The 22,112-nt window shown below is 37.9% G+C and overlaps 2 protein-coding genes across 7 annotated transcripts in view; one reads left to right on the top strand and one right to left on the bottom strand.

The window, feature by feature from the left end:
- Positions 1–365: 365 nt before the first annotated feature.
- zgc:112496 (uncharacterized protein LOC541336 homolog) lies at positions 366–2,564 on the top strand. 2 transcript variants are annotated; one of them, XM_041974041.1, is made up of 5 exons: positions 366–643; positions 1,260–1,353; positions 1,531–1,690; positions 1,924–2,076; positions 2,313–2,564. In XM_041974041.1, the coding sequence occupies exons 1-5, from the start codon at positions 588–590 to the stop codon at positions 2,489–2,491; spliced, it is 642 nt and encodes a 213-aa protein (XP_041829975.1). In that variant the 5' UTR covers positions 366–587; the 3' UTR covers positions 2,492–2,564. The 2 variants fall into 2 exon arrangements, with proteins under 2 accessions (XP_041829975.1, XP_041829974.1); XM_041974040.1 differs by having other exon boundaries at positions 368–712.
- Positions 2,565–5,555: 2,991 nt separating this feature from the next.
- The window catches only part of rhbdl1 (rhomboid, veinlet-like 1 (Drosophila)), a 54,791-nt gene continuing 38,234 nt past the window's right edge, over positions 5,556–22,112 (bottom strand). For all 5 annotated transcript variants that reach the window (XM_041974038.1, XM_041974034.1, XM_041974036.1 and 2 more), the window contains 3 exons: positions 11,311–11,411; positions 9,687–9,747; positions 5,556–7,210 (listed from right to left, as the gene is read on the bottom strand). In XM_041974038.1, the coding sequence (XP_041829972.1) occupies positions 6,939–7,210; positions 9,687–9,747; positions 11,311–11,411 (434 nt within the window). In that variant the 3' untranslated portion in view covers positions 5,556–6,938. The remainder of the gene's footprint in view (positions 7,211–9,686; positions 9,748–11,310; positions 11,412–22,112) is intronic.

The following is a 22,112-nucleotide window of genomic DNA, read 5'->3' as shown; positions in this document are numbered from 1 at the left end:
AACTTAGAAAATGTTCCAGCTTAGTAAATAATGTTGATGTTTGGCTTTTATTTGTTCAGTAGATAATTTCGCAATAATATGATTCCTCAAACAACTACTGCTGATATTATGGTTCTTTTCAGCTGCTAGCGAAGTTATGTTACAATCCAACTAATTATGTTAAGAAACCTGCAATGGACACTGCTGCACTTTGCAGACTAAAAGAAATACATACAAAATTATGGGTTTCTTGTTAACTTATTAACTTTATGTTATTTTTATTAAATAAACAGTCATGCCTACTTTGTTTTGGTAAAGCCCCTTTCCATCGCTCTCCGTTTAAAAAGACAAACTCCCCCACCGTCATCACTTCTCTCCGGGTCATCGCCCGGCTGAAGTTAAAGGAGCGGACCCACTGAAAAGTCGAAAGGTTCATTTTTGTCTTAGTGTGTCTAAACTTGCGTGAACGTGGTATTTGCGGAATTATAGCAAGTGCTGTTATTTTTTTTAAAGACATTGCATGTTTAATTCTGAACATACATCCAACACGAAGTATTTTTAAAATCTATTTTTGTGTTTGTGGTTGGTGCTGGGATCTCCGAGCAGCCATGACTGCTCTCTTTGCCTGCGATGAACCCGCCACATGGAGGAGTGTGTATGAGAAGTACTGGGATGTAGTGGAGGCCAAAACCAAAGACAGAAAACCTGGGAAATTGCTAAAGCTTGAGAAATGGTAAAGCAAAGCAACAGAGCCTCACAACAATATTTTCCCTTTAGGTTAATTTATTATTTGCTTTGTCGGAGCTTTCAGGGTTTGTCTGTTTCCACGGTGTGTTCATCATGATAAACAAGTTGGGGGATTACAGAAACCTACTTGTTACTAGTATATACCTATGATGTTGCTTATGGAAATAGAGCTGTACTCAGTTTACAGATCTCTGATTAGCTTGGTTTATGACAATGGGTAAGGTACATTAAAAAAAATAGTCGAAATGCATTTCAATTGTTTTGGCTTTATGGTTTTCCTATATAAAACACTTTTAGGATGAGGAAAAAGACAAAAACAAAACAATCAGGGCAAGAACAATAGTGTTCCAGGAGGTTCACTACTTGACCCCTTGCTTAAAAAAGTGGTTTTGACTTGAAATGTCTTTTTACACTCCCCTTTGAATTGTAAATTGAGCATCTGTTTTCTGTGAATGAGCTAAAGAGAGCTTACTTTGCTTTAGATTTTCGTTTGTGTGTAATTTTTCCTAAACTGAGTTTGTGTCTGTGATCAGGTACCAAGAGGAGCTGGCCACACTGATTTCAAGTCGATCTGACAAACATATTACCCTGTCAGAGCTGGTGAAACTGATGGAGTGGAAGCTCACAGTAAGTGAACATCATAACTGAAAACTGTAATGAAATTTCCTCATCACCTTCCCATTTAACTGCCATTTCCCATACAAATTATCATGGTACTCTGGTAACGACTCCTCCAAATATATCACATACATACATATGTTGGTCAGCTGTGTCCTTCAGTGGTCCATGTGGGCTTATTTGCAGAGAGGAAAGTTTAGGCCGAGGCTGCAGCAGCTGGTGGCGTCCAACAGTGAAGACACAGTAGAGAAATGTTCCAGAAAGGCTTTCAGTCTCCTGCCGGATGTGTGGGCAGCAATCACAGAGCTCAGCTCACTAAAGGGAGTTGGCCCAGCAACAGCCTCAGGTCGGCACACCATCCCTCTTTTGTGTATAAACAGCCACAAATACAAATTCAGTAATTCACTAATAAAAACATGTCTGGCTCATTTAAAGGACAGGGTGATTAATTTCCAGTAAATTTGCAGAATCTTGCTCACACAGACTGAGCAAGATTCTGCCACTGCTCTTTGCTTAAACAGTTTGTAAGTTCTTTATGGTTACATACAGCTTTGGGGCTCACTGTCGGTGTCATTCCAGCTGTTTTGGCGGCAGGAGCTCCAGAGCTGGCAGCATTTATGTCTGATGAGGCTATGGAGAGTGTACCAGGACTGAAGCCCATCCAGTACACAACCAAACACTATGCTCTGTATCTGGATAAGATGACTGCACGGTCTGAAAAATTAAACAAAGGTGGCTGCTTACAATTTAATGTGTATTTCTTCTCCTTGTCTTTTGCACTATTAGAGTATTGGAGTGAAGCTGTTTCTTGCATCACCATGTTAGTATCCAAACTAGTAATACAAAAAATTAGAATATTACTCTTTGTTCACAGCCCAGTTAGATCTCTGATGTTAAATTCTAGGATAGGAAGTTTTTTGACATGCTGGACAAAACAAACTGCTGTTGTACTGCCTTTTGTCCCTTAGTTGATCCACAGCAGGACTGGACACCCCAAAAGCTGGAGATGTGTTTGTGGGCGATGACCATAGACACACGGCAGCATCTCCAACTTCTAAATGATGCCGATGTGAAGGGCACCAACAAACAGGAGACCTCGGACCCCGATACTGACCAGAGACCAGCAAAGAAACTCAAAACTGTGTAAACTTAGCATCTTATACAAAAGTTGATTTTATGTTTGTGTTTTTTTAATATAAATAATAAAGCCTTTATGTTAAACATAATCTGATGATTTCATAGTTTACTTTTCAGATTCACATCAGTGACGAAAACCTTAACAAAGCACAAATTAAGAAAGCAGAAGGATGTGGCCACAGTATTGTTCTTTATTTATATCGTTTCTAAATTAAAGCAAAGTACAATGAACAGTACAAAATAAAAGAAAATATATTCATATATATATACAATATAAAATGGTTCAGTTCAGAACATTTAAAAAGTACAATAGATTGTGAAGTAATTCATGAGGATTTTGATATAAATTATCCATAAGTAAATTTAGCTTTCCTTAAGTCTCCTCTTGACTGAGAGAAAAATAGCTTCTTCTGCTTCTGTTTTTTGTAAACGCTGTTTTGGCACAACCTCTTCTCTGGTCTGAGAGATTGAACCTCGTAAGCTTGGCACCATTTTATTGATACAAGAAAGCAGCTTTGAAAAAACTACCACAGCAGCACAGATATGACTTTTGTTATTCTAATGCTTTGGAGGAAGAATGATTCCTTTCCCTTCCTGCGATGTTTCTGCATGACCTACAGCGGCTCAGTTTTCGTGATCATGTGAATTATCTGCAGCATAGCAAGCAAGACTTTTAACAATGTTACAAACCAGAAATCGTTCCCTCATCTCAAGGGAAAAAAAAGAAAGAAAGAAAAAGCTGCTTCTTTTAGATCTGTGCCCTTTTATGAACTTCACAAATGTCTCTTATAAAAGGTCATTTTTCAGTATTTTACATCAGACCCTGTTGATCACATTTTGATGTCAATATCCAAAATAATTTGGGAAATAGAGCTGTAATTCAGCTATTTTAGGGCTTGTGATGAATAAGTTTAAGAATCTTTAAACTATATTGTAAATGTATGTACTGATGAGCATCCGATGGCACAGTTCCATGTAAGGAGCTACAGCAGCCTGCTTTACCTGCACAGTCCTACAGGTAGTGTTACCCATATCTAAGAAGAACTAAACACTAAGAAAAGGCAACCAGGCGAGCTTGTTGGCACACAGCAGCTCAGAGTAGCTACAGTTGTTTGCACTGTGGCTTCTGTTGCAAATTCTATACATGATCTTGGAGAATGTACGAAATGGGTAAGAACAAAGCAGCCCTTAACAGACTCAGTCTTGGGCTTATAGATACTGTAACAAGGCATTGGGCATAACAGCACAATGGATTAACACAGGGAGACAAAATAAAAACATTAAAGCACAACATGTCAGTTACTACATTGTCAGCAGTCAAAAAGCCCACTTTGACAAAAATATAGAAACAGGAAATAAGGAGGAGCCATCAGAGAAATGGCACAAAGTGATGCTGCATTTCAAATAAGAAGAGGACGGATGTTGGGTAAAGTCACATCAGCAAGGATTCAAATAAAAAGTTAGCTAAACTATTCAGTTCATGCCACCCCACACCAAGACCCGTGTCTTTTCTTGATACTGGTGGTGTTATGGTGGGAAAATTAAAAGTTAAAGTATTATTTAAGATGCTGACACTATTGTTTAAGGTATTTCAAAACTGCTGAGTGTCATCAGCAGAGGTGGAACAACTTGTTTTTGCATGTGCTTTGTGATTGGATCAAGGCCAGAAGATCTGGCTTCCAGAAAAGTAAAATTTCTTTCCCCCACTTTGATGCTCATTTTCTTTTCTGTCGTTCATGCTACTGTCTGTTTTCTTCAGAGACTTGAAAAATGACACTTTCAATAGTAAGGGTTTTACTTTGTATAAGAACTCAGTCAAGTATCTTTTGATTTTTCGGGGTGACATGAATTCACAAGTCTTCGATTTTAGTCCTTCATGTACTTCCAGGAGGGGTCATAATCATAGTTAATGTGTTTCTTAAAAGTATATCCATTCACTAACCCATTTCCCCCCCAACCCCCTTTGGGTTCTTATGAATCTTAAGTTAAAGAGCTACATTAACCTCTTTCAGGCAACCTCTTTATCTTCATTATAGCCTAGCAGGGTATGTATGCATTATTCATCAACAGATCTTTACTTTCCCAAGCAATAATATTTCCAGATATACACTAGTTTCCATCAAGGACGCATCACTACCACTTATTGGTGGATCCTTTTTTTGTTTAAATGGATCTGAAAATGGCTTATTATGTTCATTTCATACCCATTCTCCTCATTAAACATCAAGGTCTTCAATCACTAGTGACAGTTTGATGGGGAAGCAAATGTGTAGGACTGCTGACCATCAAGACTGGCTTAAAAAAAAAAAAAAAAAAAAGCCAGCCACTGGACATTCAAATGGATTATTGATGGAAAGACTGAAAAATGGAACATAGAATAGGGTAAATGTAATTGCTATCCCTGCCTCCACTTTCCAAAAGCTTGAATCGATGTAAAGATAATATATGAAAGAAGCTCCGCCCACAATTTGTTATTAGCAGGAGTACTGGGGGGGGGGGGGGGGGGGGGGGGGGGGGGGCAGTTTACAGATGTGGGCACTTGTAAAGTTATGCTGCATCAAATATAAACAAGTTGACAAACAAGTAGTAAAAATGCGTTTAGCTACATGAAAACATCTCAAACAGTCCGGGGTTTCACAGGCATGTACTTGCACAGTTTGAGTTTTTTTTCCACTTTTAACCTGCTGAATATTCACAAGAAGTCATTTTTGTTCATAAACACGCACACATGTAAAAAACAACAAACAAACAACAAAAAAAAAAAAATTGCTGAAGCTACCTATTAGCAGGCTTCCAACACATTTTTTCTCTGCTTTTTCCCTCTTCAGTTAGTTCTTTCTATGGCTTATTTTTTAAAGCACTGACTGAAGATTTATAAAATCAAGTGAGCTTCACTTGTTGGTGGTCACCTAACAAATCAGGGGATTTTGCCTCATTATTTTTTTTTAGAGGATCAGAGCCATACAGGACTTGTCAGGACAATCATATCATTAATTTTGCACCATTTGAAATTTTTCTCCTTTCTCCTAAAAAGAGAAAATAATACAAATAATTATAGTATTGGTTATGAACATACAATATACATATCCACTTTAAAATGAAAAACAGGGACAACAGAATAACATTTTTTCTTCTTTTTTTTATAGGTACATTCCTTTACAAATGTATACAGTCCCTAAGAATGAAAAACTGAGGTATTGACTGGGCCTGGCTTAGAGACCCCAATGCCTTCTGGGACACGCAGCTCAGAGGTCAGGTGGTGACACATCCACGCCCTCCCCCAGTTCAGTCTGTCAGAGTGAGAACAGGCAGAGGCAAGTGTGTATGTGTGTGTGTGGCGGTATGTGGTGATCCTCTCTTCACTTTGTCCATGTTGACTGGCGGAATCAAGCAGTGACTATTCTCAAAGACAAAGAGGACAAGTAAGTGTGTCTGTGTGTGTGTGTGTGTGTCCTCGCCTTGCTAAAAGCCATAGAGGATGACATGGCATATTTTACACGGCGTGCCGAGCAGATGTGTGGTTGACGTCCGACGCAGCAATAGGAGGCGTTCACTTGCTCTCCAGACACATAGTCACTTTAAAGTTCTTTTTTCCACATTGTTTTTGTTGTGTGAACTATGTTTCTGGGTCCACAGTGTAGGCGTCATGGCATGGAAGTGATGCAGGAACACTGATGTCCTTACATGAAGTGAAAATGACAGGATGTTTCTGATCTTAAAGTTGACTTTAAACTAAAAGATCCACATGAAATTAAAACCTGGGCTCTATCTATAAATGTTCGGTGCAGATTTCTTTCATCAGTTTTTACTCTTTTCTATATTAGCTGATTTTCCACTCAAGAAAAGTTAGTGACCCCTGTGTGTTACAGCAGGGACAGTAGCAGAAAAACAATCTGAATTGTGTTTCTCTTTTCATTGCTGCCTTCAGAAATAAACATTCACTTGAAATTTTCACATGGGTACAATTTGTGGCATAGACCCAGATCCAGGCTACGAGCAAAACACTGACATCCCATTAGTTTGAGGAGCATCGCTGCAGCTGATCCTTATCTCTTACCTTTTCTTTCATTTTTCTTTTCACCAGAGGCACATATCATGAAGTCAGCTTTACATAAATGAAAGAGAAATGAGAGATGAAACAGCTTTTCAAAAAGAGCACAACGGCTAAATGCTCACTGAAAGGTTAACGCTGGTAATGTGGATGAGATCTAATATATATAAAAAGACTTAATGCTCCTCAAATTGGATCTGAGGAACCTTCACCTGTACTTGTTGCTACTGTAATCCCTCTTTAATAAAAGAGACATATGTCTTTGTTTTGCAAAGTATCTGTAAAAAAGGATTCTTGGTCAATTTTTAGTTTGTATAATTTCATTTGGGTCTATATTTAGAGGAAATGGAAAGTTAACTATGGTCAAAGGAGAGCAGGACTGGAGCTGCAGGAGCGGGGGCCATCATCAGGGGGGAGGTGGTATCTGTACCTCCAGGAGGTCATATGCAAAGATGTTCCAAAAAATGGCAAAGAGAAGGAAGGTGATGAAGGAGAAAACGATGACCCACCAGGAGCACTGTTTCTGCAGACTCTCCTCATAGCTGCGTAGGATCAGCAGCCCCATGCTGATACCAACCACGGCCCCCGACAGGTGTGCCATAAAGCTGGGCTGGGGACCAGAGGAGGGCAATGGTGGTGAGAAGCGAAGCCAGACTGCACGGCCCACCTCTGAACTCACTACACAGGAGACAGCAAAGAAGAAGGACAGTAGTAGATGATTATTATGATTAGCTTAGCTTATTTTAGCTAAATGCATATAAACATGGAGGAAACAGCTGGTCTGATGCTTTTCAAAGGTTAACCTACCATTTTTTCTAAAACTCACTAACAAATTATATCAGGTTTGTTTAATCTACACAATAACAGATCATACAAAGAAGAATTTGAACCATTTCTCTTGTGGGACCAATGATTTCCAAAAATCTTTGCCATTTGTCCATGTAGGAAATTGCACAAGCTGTTACAAGATGATAATTCTCCCAATAAAATTCAGTTTGGCATGACACGAAAAATAAATTTTCCAATAAGAGTGCGCTTTTACTGTTTTTATAACCAACAGAGATTAAAGATCCACAGTGCCCATCATAATCTCCTTAATGACTAATTATACAGTATGTTGGGTTATTATTAGATTATATATGTATTATATGTATTATATATGTATTATATCCTATTTATATGTATCTTATATGTATTATATCCTGTATTCCCTGTAGCCTGTAAACATTATCCTTCATCTCTCAGGTTGCCCATTAAACCAGAGTGTTAAATGTTGTCATTGCTTTTACTGCACACACTGCAAAGCACTGCCAAATCTGAGAACATAGTTAAATATAGTCAAGAAGACATACTTTAGTTTATATGAATACAATACCTTCAGTATATTATGAGAGCTTACAGCAAAACAATACAGTCTCAAATCTTTACCAGTAGTATTTTGGTTCTTATTCATGATTGTGAAGGGTTTGGCAATGTGAGATTGTATCATTACAACTCTGGTAATAGCTGAGTGTACATGTACTACTTGTGGTGGGCTTACTTTGCACAAAGTTTCTAGTCCTAGTTTGTCTGTGATTTGTTTACAGTCATTGTGCTATTGTAAGATAAGCTGCTGTATGTAGCTATACAAGAGTGCTTTTAATCCTACCATCAAATTTTTGCTTTAAAAGCAGAGAAGGATATTTCCTCTATTTTTTACTGTTTTTTCTGGCAAATATAAACTCATGTTATTAGTCTATGATTATCCTGTTTATTCTTTCCAGCTTACAACATCACATTTGAAAGGACAACAATGTCCTCTTGCTTCGAAACTAAGATTAGTAGACTACTTCTTTTTTTGATCAGACAAAGACTTTTGAAGGAGTTGCAAATTTAGCTTTAACTCGATGACGATGATGTTTTCTGAAGAAGACAAGAAGTTTCAGTCGAAACATGTCAAAGGTAAAATTACATGCTCCTTAAAAGACTCTTTGTCTGATCAAAAAGAATTCTTACAACTACAATTGGAATAGACGAAATGAACCTAGTCAAGCTAAAGATTAGTACAGCCGAAAAGATAATGAGCACACATTTTATACCTGACTCATAATCAAATGCTTTCATTCACACAAATTAGGAGTTAGGTAAAGCGTCATATTATATATTCACTGCATATGCGCATTTAAGCACATGTTAAACATACTGTTCCACAACGTTAACAATGCTGTGCCCTCAGTTTGTGAAGTATTTCCATAAACACATGTATGAAGTGTAAAGCTATTATATTTGATACATTTTGAGTTTTCATATAACAAAACCATGTTAAGATTTAACATGATTTTCTGAATAGTCTTCCATCCATTCTTTCTTCTGTACCAGAGTAATCTAATTTAACATTACAGTTATGATCTTCTTTGAAATGAAAACATTTTCATTACCATTTTAAAAAAGTCACTTTATAACCTAGTTAAATACATACAAAGAATAAATATTAAGACTGGATTGATGGCAGTGCCAAAAATGATCTATAGGCAATGAGCAGTTTCTTACCAAATTGAAGCAACTGCCTTTAAGAGCAAAGGAAGGTCGCTGGGGGTTTAAATGGATCTCTTCTCTGAAAACTGCATTCAGATCTTATTTGCTGTTGTTTTTGTGCTGCTGTGACAAGTCTCTGAGGCTGAATAAACACTCAGCACTAACTCTATGAAACTAGGGCAAATGATAATTTGGATTTCACAGTAGTACACATAAATGGCATGTCGCATTTTATTCAGAAATATCCATCCCCTGTTGGTTGAAAAGTGAGAAGAAAACTCAGAGTTTGGAGGCGGCAAGCTCAGGACAGATGGAGTGAGCATATTGCTCAGTAATGACAGTTGCAGTGTACGGTCCATCGTGTGGAGAAAAAGGACAAGTAACATGACTCGGGTGCTTTGAAAACAAAGCAGCATGTCCAATCAGAGTGCCTATCACTCTGAGCTATTAACATTGATAGCTTAAATAGAATGTCTGGTGCTTAGCTTTAAGAGATTTTTACACCTCATTCATATATGTGTGCAGAGAAGAAAAAATATGAAAAGAAAAATAATGCACACTTCACATTTAATGGCTAAAAATTAATTCAACATAAAGAAAAAGAGGCAAAGTGTTCTTAGAGTAAATTAAGAGAACGTACTGCAAACAAGTGCCAGGATCATACGGAGCAGCTTGTATGGACAGCGCATCCCGGCCCAGTTCTGCAACACAGAGAGCAAAAGTGATTTGTCAGCACAGGACAATCACGACACAAACAAGCAGCACTTACATGAGTACGTAAGCAGCCTTAGCAAGAAACAGCTCAGTTTTTATCCTAAGCCCATATTTAGACCTTAGAGAAAGACCATCCATATCCATATGAGAGAGGTGGCAGCGCTTACACAAGACAGAGATGTGATTATACACCTGGCTGGTCTCCACTTACTGGTTCCAACCCAGTGGTGCTCTATTAATTGGGACTGTGATCATTTAAGAGAATGAGCCAGTGAATAACTATTGTGATTCTCTTGGGTGAAAAGACAAGGCATTCTGACACAGGATGAATAATTGCACCCATCCAATCCTTCCTTAAGTCACTGGGTGTGGGAATTATCACAGTTCCAGTGTTTCTCCTCTCTAACAGCAGAAAAAGAAACAGACTGTCATGTAATGTATGAATAAAACTTGCTATGACTATACATTAAAACAAAGACAAAGCTGTGCAGCTAATGTCACAATATAATTTACAAATAAATAATTAATTATGTGTTGGAGGGTGATCACAGCAGAACAAGAGAGGTGGTCTCTTACAGATCTCGTTACCAGATTTAAGACACAAACATGGAGAATTGCTAGAATAATATAATATGTGTGTATGGGGTGTACTGGAGCTAAGATTTACCACTTTAAGAAAGAAAGATAGGAAAAAAAGTAGATATAAAGCCATCAGAGCAGAACTAAGAACCGCCTTTAAGGATTTCCCAACAACAAACATCCATCATGCGTAACAGACCAAACAAATCAAGCTGCTGCGAGCACGTTTTGCTTTTGGCTTGTCAGTGCACTTTGATTTCCACCACTGCTGGCATCGCAGCTGCCCACAGTGAACGGTGACATTAGTTAAAGTGATTCGTCAGATCCAACACCGCCTCGAGAGCTAAAGAGCGTGTGGAAGGCATTTCACATAGGAGCACAGTGACAACAAAACATACAAATAGACAGTGAAAAAAAAGACTGTCAAGCAGTTTCATGGGAATAAACTTCCTGATTTTTTTAAGGCTCACAGATGAACGGCTTTAATAATTTGCACAACACTAAAATACCAGTGTATTTCAGATGTTTTATATAGATACACTGAGGGAAGAACGCCACCCTTTCAGCAGGCTCCAGCAACAACTGTACTTTACTGATGACAAGATAAGAGATTGTGATGGGCAGTCATGTGATGACCAGCCAGACATGATATTATCCACACCTCACCGCCAGAGACCACTTTAATTTTCTTTGCAGTCACAATTCTACACTCTTATACATACCACTTAATTTATTTCTTTCCTACTAGTTGACACAGACGATATTCTTTGAAAAAGCCCTGGACAATTAAAAGTGTTTATCACATGATCCACCTTCCAGGAAACTTCAAGTTTGCATTTTAAGGAAATGAGAAAAAGCAGACAGCAGCGAGGTAGATGTTTTTGGTAGCAGATGTCTCTGACATTTCTTCTCTATTGAAAACCATTTTCAGACCTAACAATGGATGCGATGATGATGATGATGGCAGTTACCATGACGACATTAGCCAGATGTGCTGAGCACAGAGCGTAGACCCCTCCAGAGCCCCCCACAACTGGAGCACGCATGTCTGTGATGGACACTGTCAGTGAGCCTGCAGGGGACAGAAAGAGAGACAGAGACAAATTAGGAAGGTTGACGTAAGAGAGGGAGAACACGCAATGCAAGAAGAGTGTCAGTGTGTGGGAGAGAGAGAGAGAGAGAGAGAGAAAGAGAGAGATAGAGAGAGAGAGAGGGAAAAGCAAATGAGAGCAAAGGATGGAGAATAAACAATGGCAGAGTCAGATTACCCGTCATGCAGCAACAGAAGTCACCTTCCTTGCAGCATTTTTCTAAAAATCTGTTGAAAATCAGCTTGTGTTCATGAGGCTATGTTACATCAGCTGACCTTCATATGCACTTGTATATAATTGTGTGTATGACTACACACACACACTTAATGTTGTCAAATTGCTGTACATGGTACAGTGTACAGGAAGCAGAAAAGAAAAAAAAGATAACTTAATGACCTAGACTGGATTTTCCTTCAGGATACTCTAGACCAAAAGGCCTTAGTCAAGCTTGGTGAGAAGAAAACAGATTGATAACAGCTTGTGTTGATCATAAGGAACATCTAATTTGTGGTGTGTAGATATGGGAAGAAGTCAAAGGTTGTCACTCTTCACTGTGCACACATAATATGTTTAAATACGTAACTAGCCTGTTGGTTTCACTAAAAACGTTTAGACACATATCACAGCAGGAAGAGTGCAGTAGTAAATAATAACATTAGTGATGAATTCATTTAGCTGCTTCTTTCATATGCCAGCTCATTGTCACAATGTCATGGCTTAGTGCAATGCCTGAACAGACCAGAACTAATATTAATGTGATTAGCAACACCTGCAATTTTCCAGCTAAATACCTGCTGTGAGGGGGTTCATTTAACAACCAGGGCTGTTGGCAAAAAAAAAAAAAAAAAAAAAGAAAAAAAATAGAAAAAAAGGAAAAAAAATCTTGCTACTTATTTGATCAAGGCCTTGCTTGTTAGTGTTTTTTGTTGCAGTGGCTGATTAGACCTGCGACCTGGTTAAGGTGTGACAGAGCTGCATTTAAAATGATGTGATGTCACCAAACTACAAAACCCGACAATTAGAAGGATGCAAAATGTTCTATGACATGGAAAAGATTTGTTAATGAAGCACAATCTGTACACACCATCTTCTTCTAGACTACTATAAAATGTTTATATGTAAAAACTGAGGCTGCATGGAACAAAAAAGTCTTACCCTGGCGAAACAATTAAGCACGTACAGATGCTGTAACTGCCTCAAAAAAGGCTTGGCTTACATACTTAGACACAGTTAAGTGTTAGTACCGGGTTGGACCCCTGGTTGCCTTTGGAACTACCTAATTTCTTCCTGACACAGATTCAACAATGTGTTGAAAACATTCCTCAGAGATTTTGATCCATATTGACTTGATAGCATTACACATTGCTGCACATTTGTTGGCTGCACACCCATGATAAGAACACCCTGTTCCATGCATCTCAAAGGTGCTCTATTGAATTGAGATTGGATGACTGAGAAGTTCATTGGAGCACACAGCACATTCTCCTGCTGGAAGTAACCATCAGAAGTTAGGTACATTGTAGTCATAAATACATGCAAAGTAGTGCAATGTATTCAATGAGAGTGCAAATGCAGAGTCAGGTGAGGGTATTATTGTTGTGTTTTTATTTGTTGTGAGTAAAACCATATAGTGCAAAGATAAATGGTGACTAAATGGAAAGGTGGTTAGCACAAGTTCAACCAAGTCATGTAATGTTATACCCAGAGGCGCCGCTAGCCAACAGGGGGCCCTGAGCCAGAGGGGGCCTCCCAGAGCCAACCAACTCTGCATCAAGACAGAGCAGTGACAATGTGGAGTGTCTGCAATGACAGTGACCAATCACTACACAACTCCCTAAAGGGGCCCCACCTCCACCTCTTGGTCTTGCCACGAAAAGTTTGCCGCAAGTTTTTTTATCTGGCTGTGACAAACAAAGGATATAAAAAACAAGAAGAGTAAATAAGAGACTAAGACGGTGGTGAGTAGTGCATATGATCCAGAAGCTAATTTAGCTCAGAGCTGTTTGTCCTCCTGATGACTGCCTGGGTTTCAGGAAGCTGAAGAAAAAAACAGATAACTTGGATAATATCAAATTAAAGCTGTCTAGTTCAGGTTAAGTGTAAATCTAACAATGTTAAATTATAGAATTTATAGCCTGTCATGTTCTCTGCCCTGCCTGGGCTCATCAGCTGATTCAGGGGTTGAATTTCCGGGTCCTTACAGTCCCCCATTACATAGCCAAGTAATCTGATATGTCCTAATAAAGTGCATGGATGAAAGTTATTCTGTGCAAGTGATGTTTATTTTTTCCAGTAGGCTTTATGCCTCTGAAAACTACTCATAATGCAGGTTTCAAAACAGTTTAAACTTCTGTATTAGAAATACATTAAATCATATTGCCCCTTTAATTAAATGAAAATAGTAGGGGTGGGACTCTATTTTAAAAAAATTAACCTAATTAGAGGCTTTGTAATCTTGATTATTCGCATAACTATATTTGCCCCAAAAAGCAATATTTTTTTTTTTTTATTTAAATGTATTTTAGTGGATGAGTGAATCTTATAATAGACATTAATATTGCAAGCTTAAGCAATGTCTAAAGTATTTAAAGATGACATGGTATTGTCATAAGTAAAGAATATCATAGTAAAAGGGAAATGAACTATGGTTGGAGGACCCCCCTGTGAAATTGTGCTTGGGGGCCCCCAGAGACTCAAGAAATGCCTCTGGTTATATCAACATGAGCTAGATATGGAATACACTCCAATGTAACTTGCATCATTTTAATAAATGATCTCCTGAAGGATTCAGATTTCATTGGAGAGGCAAAGGGGCAACAATGAAATGTGACACCTCACAGGAAAATATCAATTTACTATCTGGAGAGGTTGAGGAAAAGAACCCACTAAGGATGAGTTTTAACTAAACTATTTTAGTGTAAGAAACTGGAGAAATAACAGCCCATAATGATGCAATGTGTATGTAAATGACTTTGTCGTCATTCGGTTTACTCACAAATATGGCTAACTCTGCTAACCCATGTTAGTTGGGGGCTGTGAGTATCATCAGCACAGACAAAACCTGGTTAAAATCTGAACTGGATATGGCGTTCATGTTTGTGCAGACTGGGGTAGAGGTTGTTTGTGTGTGTATGTGCGATTGTGTCTGAAAGAGACTATAACAAGATGTGTGTGTTTTAATTGCTATGTTATATAATTTGGTGTGTGCAGGCTTTTAATTTTAAAAGTATAAATAGTTTTTATTACATAAAGCACTTTGTTGCTTTTTGCATGAAAAAAAACACTATAAATAAAATCTGATTTGATTTGATAAATGACTTTGTAGACATCAAATATGCTCTTTTTATGCATTATGTAATGTTTAAAAATGACCTACTCTGAAACATTTTAGCTTAGAAACCATTTAGTTTCTATTTTTTTTTCATCTTAGCCCATGTGTCCCCAACATTTTTCAACACAGTGAAATCCTTGTTTCAAAGGTTAAACTCTAAATGAAGCTGGAAACACGGACTACTTAATTCACTGTGTAAAATACACCGATGTCACTCTATTGAGACGTAGGACAGAAATCCAAGCTGGAGAAATCACTGGCAGTTGCTCGGGAGGACAGCATCCGCTTCTGTTAATTATGCAAATGAGTTGATAAGGAAAGCGGAAAGGGCTGATAAAAAAAAACAAAAAAAAAACAGCCTCTTTTCAACTGCAGATGGGTTTTGCTGGAGTTGTGTCTCAGATCTATAATGCATGTTCTAACATTCATATTCTCTGTGTGCACGCTCTGGGACCGCACAGAGTAAACATCGTCTTAAAGAACGCCTTGTCAGCCCCTGGTGATGATCATCTAAAGACAGATGGTAATCAGAGTGCGTTCCTGAGTCATTCATCTGTCCTCGCTCTGACACCTATGCTGTTGGCTATTTTATGGCTATTTTATGAGGATTTATGGGACTTATGAAGGTTGGTGCTTCAGCAAAAGATTTGAGTAGATTCAAACTCCATCCACCCAACTACAATTATACAGTAGAGCACACAGTATGTGGAGATTTCTTCAAAGAGGAGGAAAAATTGAATTGAAGCAACTGTAGCAGCTTTGAGCTCTTCTTTGAGCTTTTCCTGAGGCCTCATCACATCTTTGCAGTTGACTTTTTACTTCTATGCATAAGTGTGTAATTTTAAACTTAGGAGGCATCCACACTGTTGCCTGGTTGGATTTTGTTGTGTTTGGCTAAAAACAGTCAAATTCAGTGAAGAAAAGAGATGGATCTTACCTGGATTAACTGAATAGCTACAGAGAATGTAAGATATTGTACCAAAATCTGATTACCTGCAGAATCTTGTTGTTTAATTTTATGAAAAAATAAACAAATCATACTACTTCCCCAGACATATAGCAATATTCTTAATTTAAGAAGTCATATGTTGTGGATTTTATGGGTTATGTTAATAATAAAGATGTCTTTTAGTACTGAAAATTCATATAAGTGTGTGTTTTTAAAACATACAATGAACACTTAGATTTAACTTTTGCTTATGTATATACGAAAAGGGCATATATATGATTTTAGAAGCTGACCCTGCAGTGTGAACATAAAAGCACCCAATCCAAAAAAACAAATAACCCCCCCCCCCCCCCCCCCAGCCTCATAGCAAATTAGAGTACAACAAAATTGTGACATATGATGTCAGCTTCACATACTCAGTAAGAAGCTCCAATAAAAACCAAAATAACCTTGCAAAGTTGGTGCGGCCAAGATACTAAACACTTTCCCATTCTTACATCCATCTGACACTGATCAACATTAGCCTTCTTCTGAGTCACGTATCTGGCCACCTGACAAATGTTAATTACAGTATAGCATCCTCCTAGCAGCAGCTATCAGATGCTGTCCACTAAGTGTACCAGCTTTGTATTTGTTTTTAAGAAGAGAGAGAGGATTTCCTTCGTGGGTTCATTAACGCTGGAAGGAGACCATATGCGAAGTCTGTTAATACATAAATATTGCTTAGAACAGCTTAGTGAGGAGTGAAGTCAGGTGTTTGATTACTAATATAATGGATCAGTCCAGACCACCTACTTGTTTAAGACACTTCAGTGTCATAACCATTTGTAGGTGAGGAAGATGAGACAGCCTGAGACCTCAGGCTCAGAACAACAGACTTCACAGGAAGGAAACAAACTTTTCTCCCCTCCTGCTCCCTCTGCTTCAGAGAGAAGATCTCAAATACAGTGTGAATACTAAACAGACCTGCCGTATGGGCCCCTCTGCTCAGAGGGATTTAAAATTGAGGATTCTCACACTCAGAAGGACCCACAACGTGACTTGTATGATTATTTCAGCATTGAGCTGACACATTCCATCTCATGTGCCTGATATATAGATAACACTTTACAATAATGGTACAAATCATATACTTAACTAATGCGTAACTCATGATGAACTAATGCATTATTAATGCAGGATCTGTTGTGAGTTGCTGTTGCTCATCATGGACTAATGTTGATCTCAGTGTGGATTCATGTGATTACTTCACACTTAATAGATCATCAACTGACTTAGCACACACTGAGTACATCATATTGAAGGTGTGTTCACCTGTCAGTGTCTGTCTGCAGCCCCTCCCTCACACTCATTAGGCCTGGCTATGTCATTATACCAAGCAGTTACACAGCAGCTGCTTCGTTGTGACATGAGCAGGCGATAACTGCACTGGCACCCATCAACATTTCTTCAAATTTTTCCTAGTGTTACAGAAGTTTGTTGTTGACACTCTAAAGACTTCATTCACCTACTAAAATGTAAAAACAATGACTGAAATGATGCTCTTTGTGTGGCGTATAGGTCAACTACACACTCCGGGCTGTATTACCTCAGTATAGATCCCAGTGCAGCCATGATAAAGTAACTGAGCCTCTCTGCCAAACCAAACCTGCTTCACCATTACTGTTATTTCAGGCTGCCCTCAAGCTATAGGTCAAATCTCTGTATTTCTCTCTTTCTTACTATGACAAAGCACAGACAAGGGATGGCAAGATGATCCAAGGCCAGAGTCTGAAAGTGCCCAAGGCTACCTCTGCTCTGTGGTCACCCCAGTAGAGGCTTATCTAGACCACAAGAAATGCTCTAATCCTTGGAAAATCAGGCAATTCATGCCATGAAGCTTTTCAGAATCTGATTTCTGGACTTTGGATGTGTGGGCAATTATTGATTGTTATTACAGCCACTATCTATTCTACAATTAGGTCTTTCAAAGCAGATTTAGTTGAATAAAATTTGATTTAAGATCATCTAAATCAATGTTTTCTTTTCAAAAATAAAGATTTCTTGCCAACGTATTTAATTCTTGGTTTAATTATTTGTATTATAATGTGAAAAAACTACATAATGTAAATGTTGAACCAATTGGTACATGCTTTCTTTCAGTATTGCTACAATCTGTCAGTCTGTGCTTAGTATACAGTATAAAGCTGCTACTGCAAGCATTTTAGATGTACACTGGATTTATCCAGCACACATAAGAATCTATATAATTCTTAGTTTTCAAGAGGTGCAGTGAATATGCATGCAACGTACATTCATTTTCACTTTTTCAGACCAACTTTGAGGAAAATACCTGGGTGGTCATCTGCCACATGAGTCAATGGATTAATCAATCAGTTGCTTATTTGGGTGGTTAGATGTGGCACAAAAAAATTAAAAAAGATTTATAGTAAAATACAGAAAAATACAATATTTCAAGACATTAGAACAAATATCACAGGAGTTCATCTGTGTGATAAATGTAGGCAGGTTCAACAGACCGGCGGGTTAACACACTGAATTTGAAAATTCATTATTATTACAAAGTTTCCGAGTTTCAGTTAGTTAACTAATCATAGATTAAGACAGGAAGCAGACCACAAAAATATTTAAAGAAAGAAGAAGAAAAAAATAAATAAATAAAAACAAACAAAAGAAAAAAACAAGCTAAATCTTAAAATAAGTTAGACTTACAGGTAGTCAGTGAATGGGAGCTAGTTTTGGAGTAATGTGTTGACTTTTCATCGTTTGTGCTAAAAGCCTGACAGCTGTATGTGTTATGTGTTTATGTTTTTGTCTAGTCTTGGACGGGTTGTACCGAAAACATGAATTTCCCTGCAAAGGGATTAATAAAGTATTTCTGATCTGATCTGATCTGATCTGTGTTTCACATCAGCTGCAGTATGGTTTGTATGCAGAAATGTTTTAATGCTGCAACCAGACCAAAGAGCAATGCAATAATCAAGTCTAAAAAATTAGTAATAAAAGCATGGTTCAGTGACCTTTTCCAAATCTGCAACTGAAAGAAATGACTTGATCCTGGTTGGCTACTTTAGTCAAGAAAGGACAGCTAAAGCAGGCTGAGTGTTGATCTGTTTAAGTGAATTAGCCGTTAGTTTTATTCCTGGATGCCATCCACTAATGTTGATACAATTCTTTATGAGACATGAAAGAATATGTGAAACAAAATCTTGTTTTGTGCATTTTTAAAGCTGTCAACCCTCATAAAATCCTACACATTCCACTACAGAGAAACAATTTTCTGCCTCAGTTTGCAGCAAAGCATCAGGAGAGAAAACCTTCAACTACTGATGATGTCTGATTGTTGCCTTTTAAGTTCAGGTTTCTCTGTTTGTACACACTCGCCAAAAACATCCTGTATGCATTAAATCTTGTGGCCCTGCAAAAAAAATGTGCTGCCGTCAGCACTTCTGTAGTCCCTAGGCTGTCTCCACTGGCTAATAACCTGAGGAAATGCCAGATCAGATTTATTTACTAAGCACAAATTAGAAGAGGAGGAAACTGTTGGACTGAGAGAGTGAGTGCACGAGGACCTGTGACACATCTCAGCATGCGATATCAAAGCTGTTACGAGCAGCCCAGTTTGATTGTGGGCTGTAACAGCTTTGTGCACTGCTGTCAACTCATTTCTGCTCCTAAAGCTACTACCAGCAGGGTGGACTCCATATACCAGAGAACAAGGGCTCTCCTTACTGTTGTCCAGAAATATCTTCTAGCAAAAAATTTGAGGAATGTACAGATATTCTTTACCAAACTCTCAAGAGCTTTTAATCACAAATTCTGTTAAAAAATTTGACTAAACTAAAAGACTTTAAAATGCAAATTTGATTTATGCTACTTATTTATTTATTTTTTAATATTTATTTACTCTTAACAAGAGCTTAAAACAAAACAATCAGTACAACAAAAATTTGAATGAAAAGGCTTGAAGGAAAAGGAGCAGAAAGAAGAAAGTCTTATATAATCTCACAAAATAATTAAGTCACATTTATATAACAATAAAAATTTACCCCAAACAGCTGCTGGCCAACATACAGTTGATTTCTAACACACACTTCACATTTTACACTTTATTTATAATCTACAAAATACCACAGAACAAAACAGAACAAATTTGTGTACACAATGTTATGTAAAAACAAGCTGTTACTTTCAAACGCTCTGCAAAGTCACTTTTTCTCTTCCACATCTGGGTCATGTTGCTTTTACTGGGAGAACAAGGACCCATAATGTCCCATCATTAATGATATTTATTACAAAGTCGGCAATGTAATGGAGATCTCTGATCAAATCTGTGAGATTTAAAGCAAAAACTGAACCTTAGACTGGTTGATGGATCTCATGGTGATCTGTTAGCTATTAGATCAGTCTGATGATGGATCAAACTGAGCATCTTCACTGGCCATTTTCACTTCATTTTCAGAATTGATCTGTACTTGAAAATATGATTAGAACCAGTAAATTCGATTAATAAGTCTAGACACCTATATTTGAAGTGTACCCATTGTCACAAATTTAAATATGCCTCTTGGCCTGGACTACCTTGCAAAAGAGGTTTTTAATCTCAATGGGACTTTCCTGGTTAAATAAAGGTTAAAAAAAATTACAAAATGTGCGCAAAACATGCATTAAACATGTTTGGTGCACTTGCTGTAGTGCCATAACAAACCAAACAATCATATAAATGTGGCCTCATACAAGCTACTGCTTTTTGTAGCACTAAACTAAAGGCAATAGGTTTCTAATCGTTTTTCTAGTTTGCCTCTTTTATAGTTTGAATCATCAAACTCTACTGATCTCTTTGGGTGGGAAATGATGATACGATAGGATTAGGATAATTATGAGATTTTATGTTTGCTGTTTGTCAATTTTTTGGATTATGCAACAGCATTTGAGCCAAGTTATGAAACTTATTGGAGAGCTGGGGGATCTGTCTCTGATTTATTGGCCTGCAGGTTTGTGATAATGGGTTATTTGGGTTTTTATATAAGAGCCATACGAATGGTTTTAGAAATAATCATAAAACATTCTTATTATGGCTCATTTTAAACGAACATCTATTTCTTCTGTTCTCACAGTCACTATTTCTGGCACAATGAAGCAAAGATGTTGGTGTCAAGGCCAGGGAGGATCCACTGGATCTGACCAAGATGTCTTCCAAGGCCTAATTCAACTCAAAAGGTCCTTTTATGCTGCTGTGTCTGAAAACCACTATCTCAGATAATACTCCAACAATCTATGTATTTGCATCCAGGAACTTCTGGCTGAAAGAGGCCAGTTCTGCCAGACTGTTAAGCACAAAGTCTCCACAGCCAGCCAGACAGAGCCCGACCTGAATACAAAGGAGGACATGGAGCAAGATTGGGAGACTGTCAAAAAAGTGATGGAGGATAACAGAAGAAATATCGAGGTGGCTAAAAAAGCACTTGAGGAAACTGAGAAGGCCCTTGAGATGAAGAAGGATCATCTGAATGATGAGAAAAAGAAACTGGAAGTTGACAAGACAAAAGTTAGAGGAAGTCAAAGCAAAAGTGGAGAAGGTCAGTCAGACTGACACTCACCAGAACATAACAGCAGATGAGACGCAAGACTGGAAATCTTAACACAGTTGGAGGATGACAGAAAAGAAATCCAGGTGACAATAAAAGCTCTTGAAGGGACCAAGACAACCCTGGAGATGGAGAAGGAACATTTGCATGAAGAAAATAGGAAACTGGAAGCTGATAGACAAAATTTAGTGGAGACAAAGTGAAGCAAGTCATCCAAAAGGTCAAGCCAAAGCAGTTGGCTCAAGTCAAAATGAAACATGAAAGAAATGAAGAAAAAGACTGAAAACAAGCAAAAACCCTGCAAGCAGAGAAACAAACATTGCAGGAAAAGAATAAAGAATCTGAGGAGAGTTTAAAACAACTAAAACAAGAAAACTCCAGGAGCAAATGAAAAAGCAGTACAACTTTCAACTCCTTAAGGAGAGTTTTCTATGCACTCAAACTTGAAGAGGAGCAGAAACAAAATTTAAAGGAAGAGGAAAAGAAAATCTGAGAGAATTGGAAAATTTTCCAAGAACAGGAGGATGATTTAAAAGAATAGAGGCACAAGCGTGTGCAGGAAAAGAAAGCTCTACAGGATGCATAGCAAAAGTTGGAAGAAAAAAGACCTGCAGGACAAAAAAGAAAAATTCTGAGGACACTGCAAAACTGCACAACCAAGAAGTTCAAGAGCAAAGGAAGAAAACAGCCTTGAACTCCATGAACTTGTACTCCAACAGAAAGACTTCAACAGCATCTCAAACAACTTAGGGAGAAAAAAAACAGGAAAACAATGAGAAAAGAATAAGTGTGGCTTCTGCAGCTAGATACAAAA

This window comes from Melanotaenia boesemani, chromosome 21, assembly GCF_017639745.1.
Source record: "Melanotaenia boesemani isolate fMelBoe1 chromosome 21, fMelBoe1.pri, whole genome shotgun sequence".
NCBI lineage: Eukaryota > Metazoa > Chordata > Actinopteri > Atheriniformes > Melanotaeniidae > Melanotaenia > Melanotaenia boesemani.
This window is presented reverse-complemented; position numbering and strand designations above follow the sequence as displayed.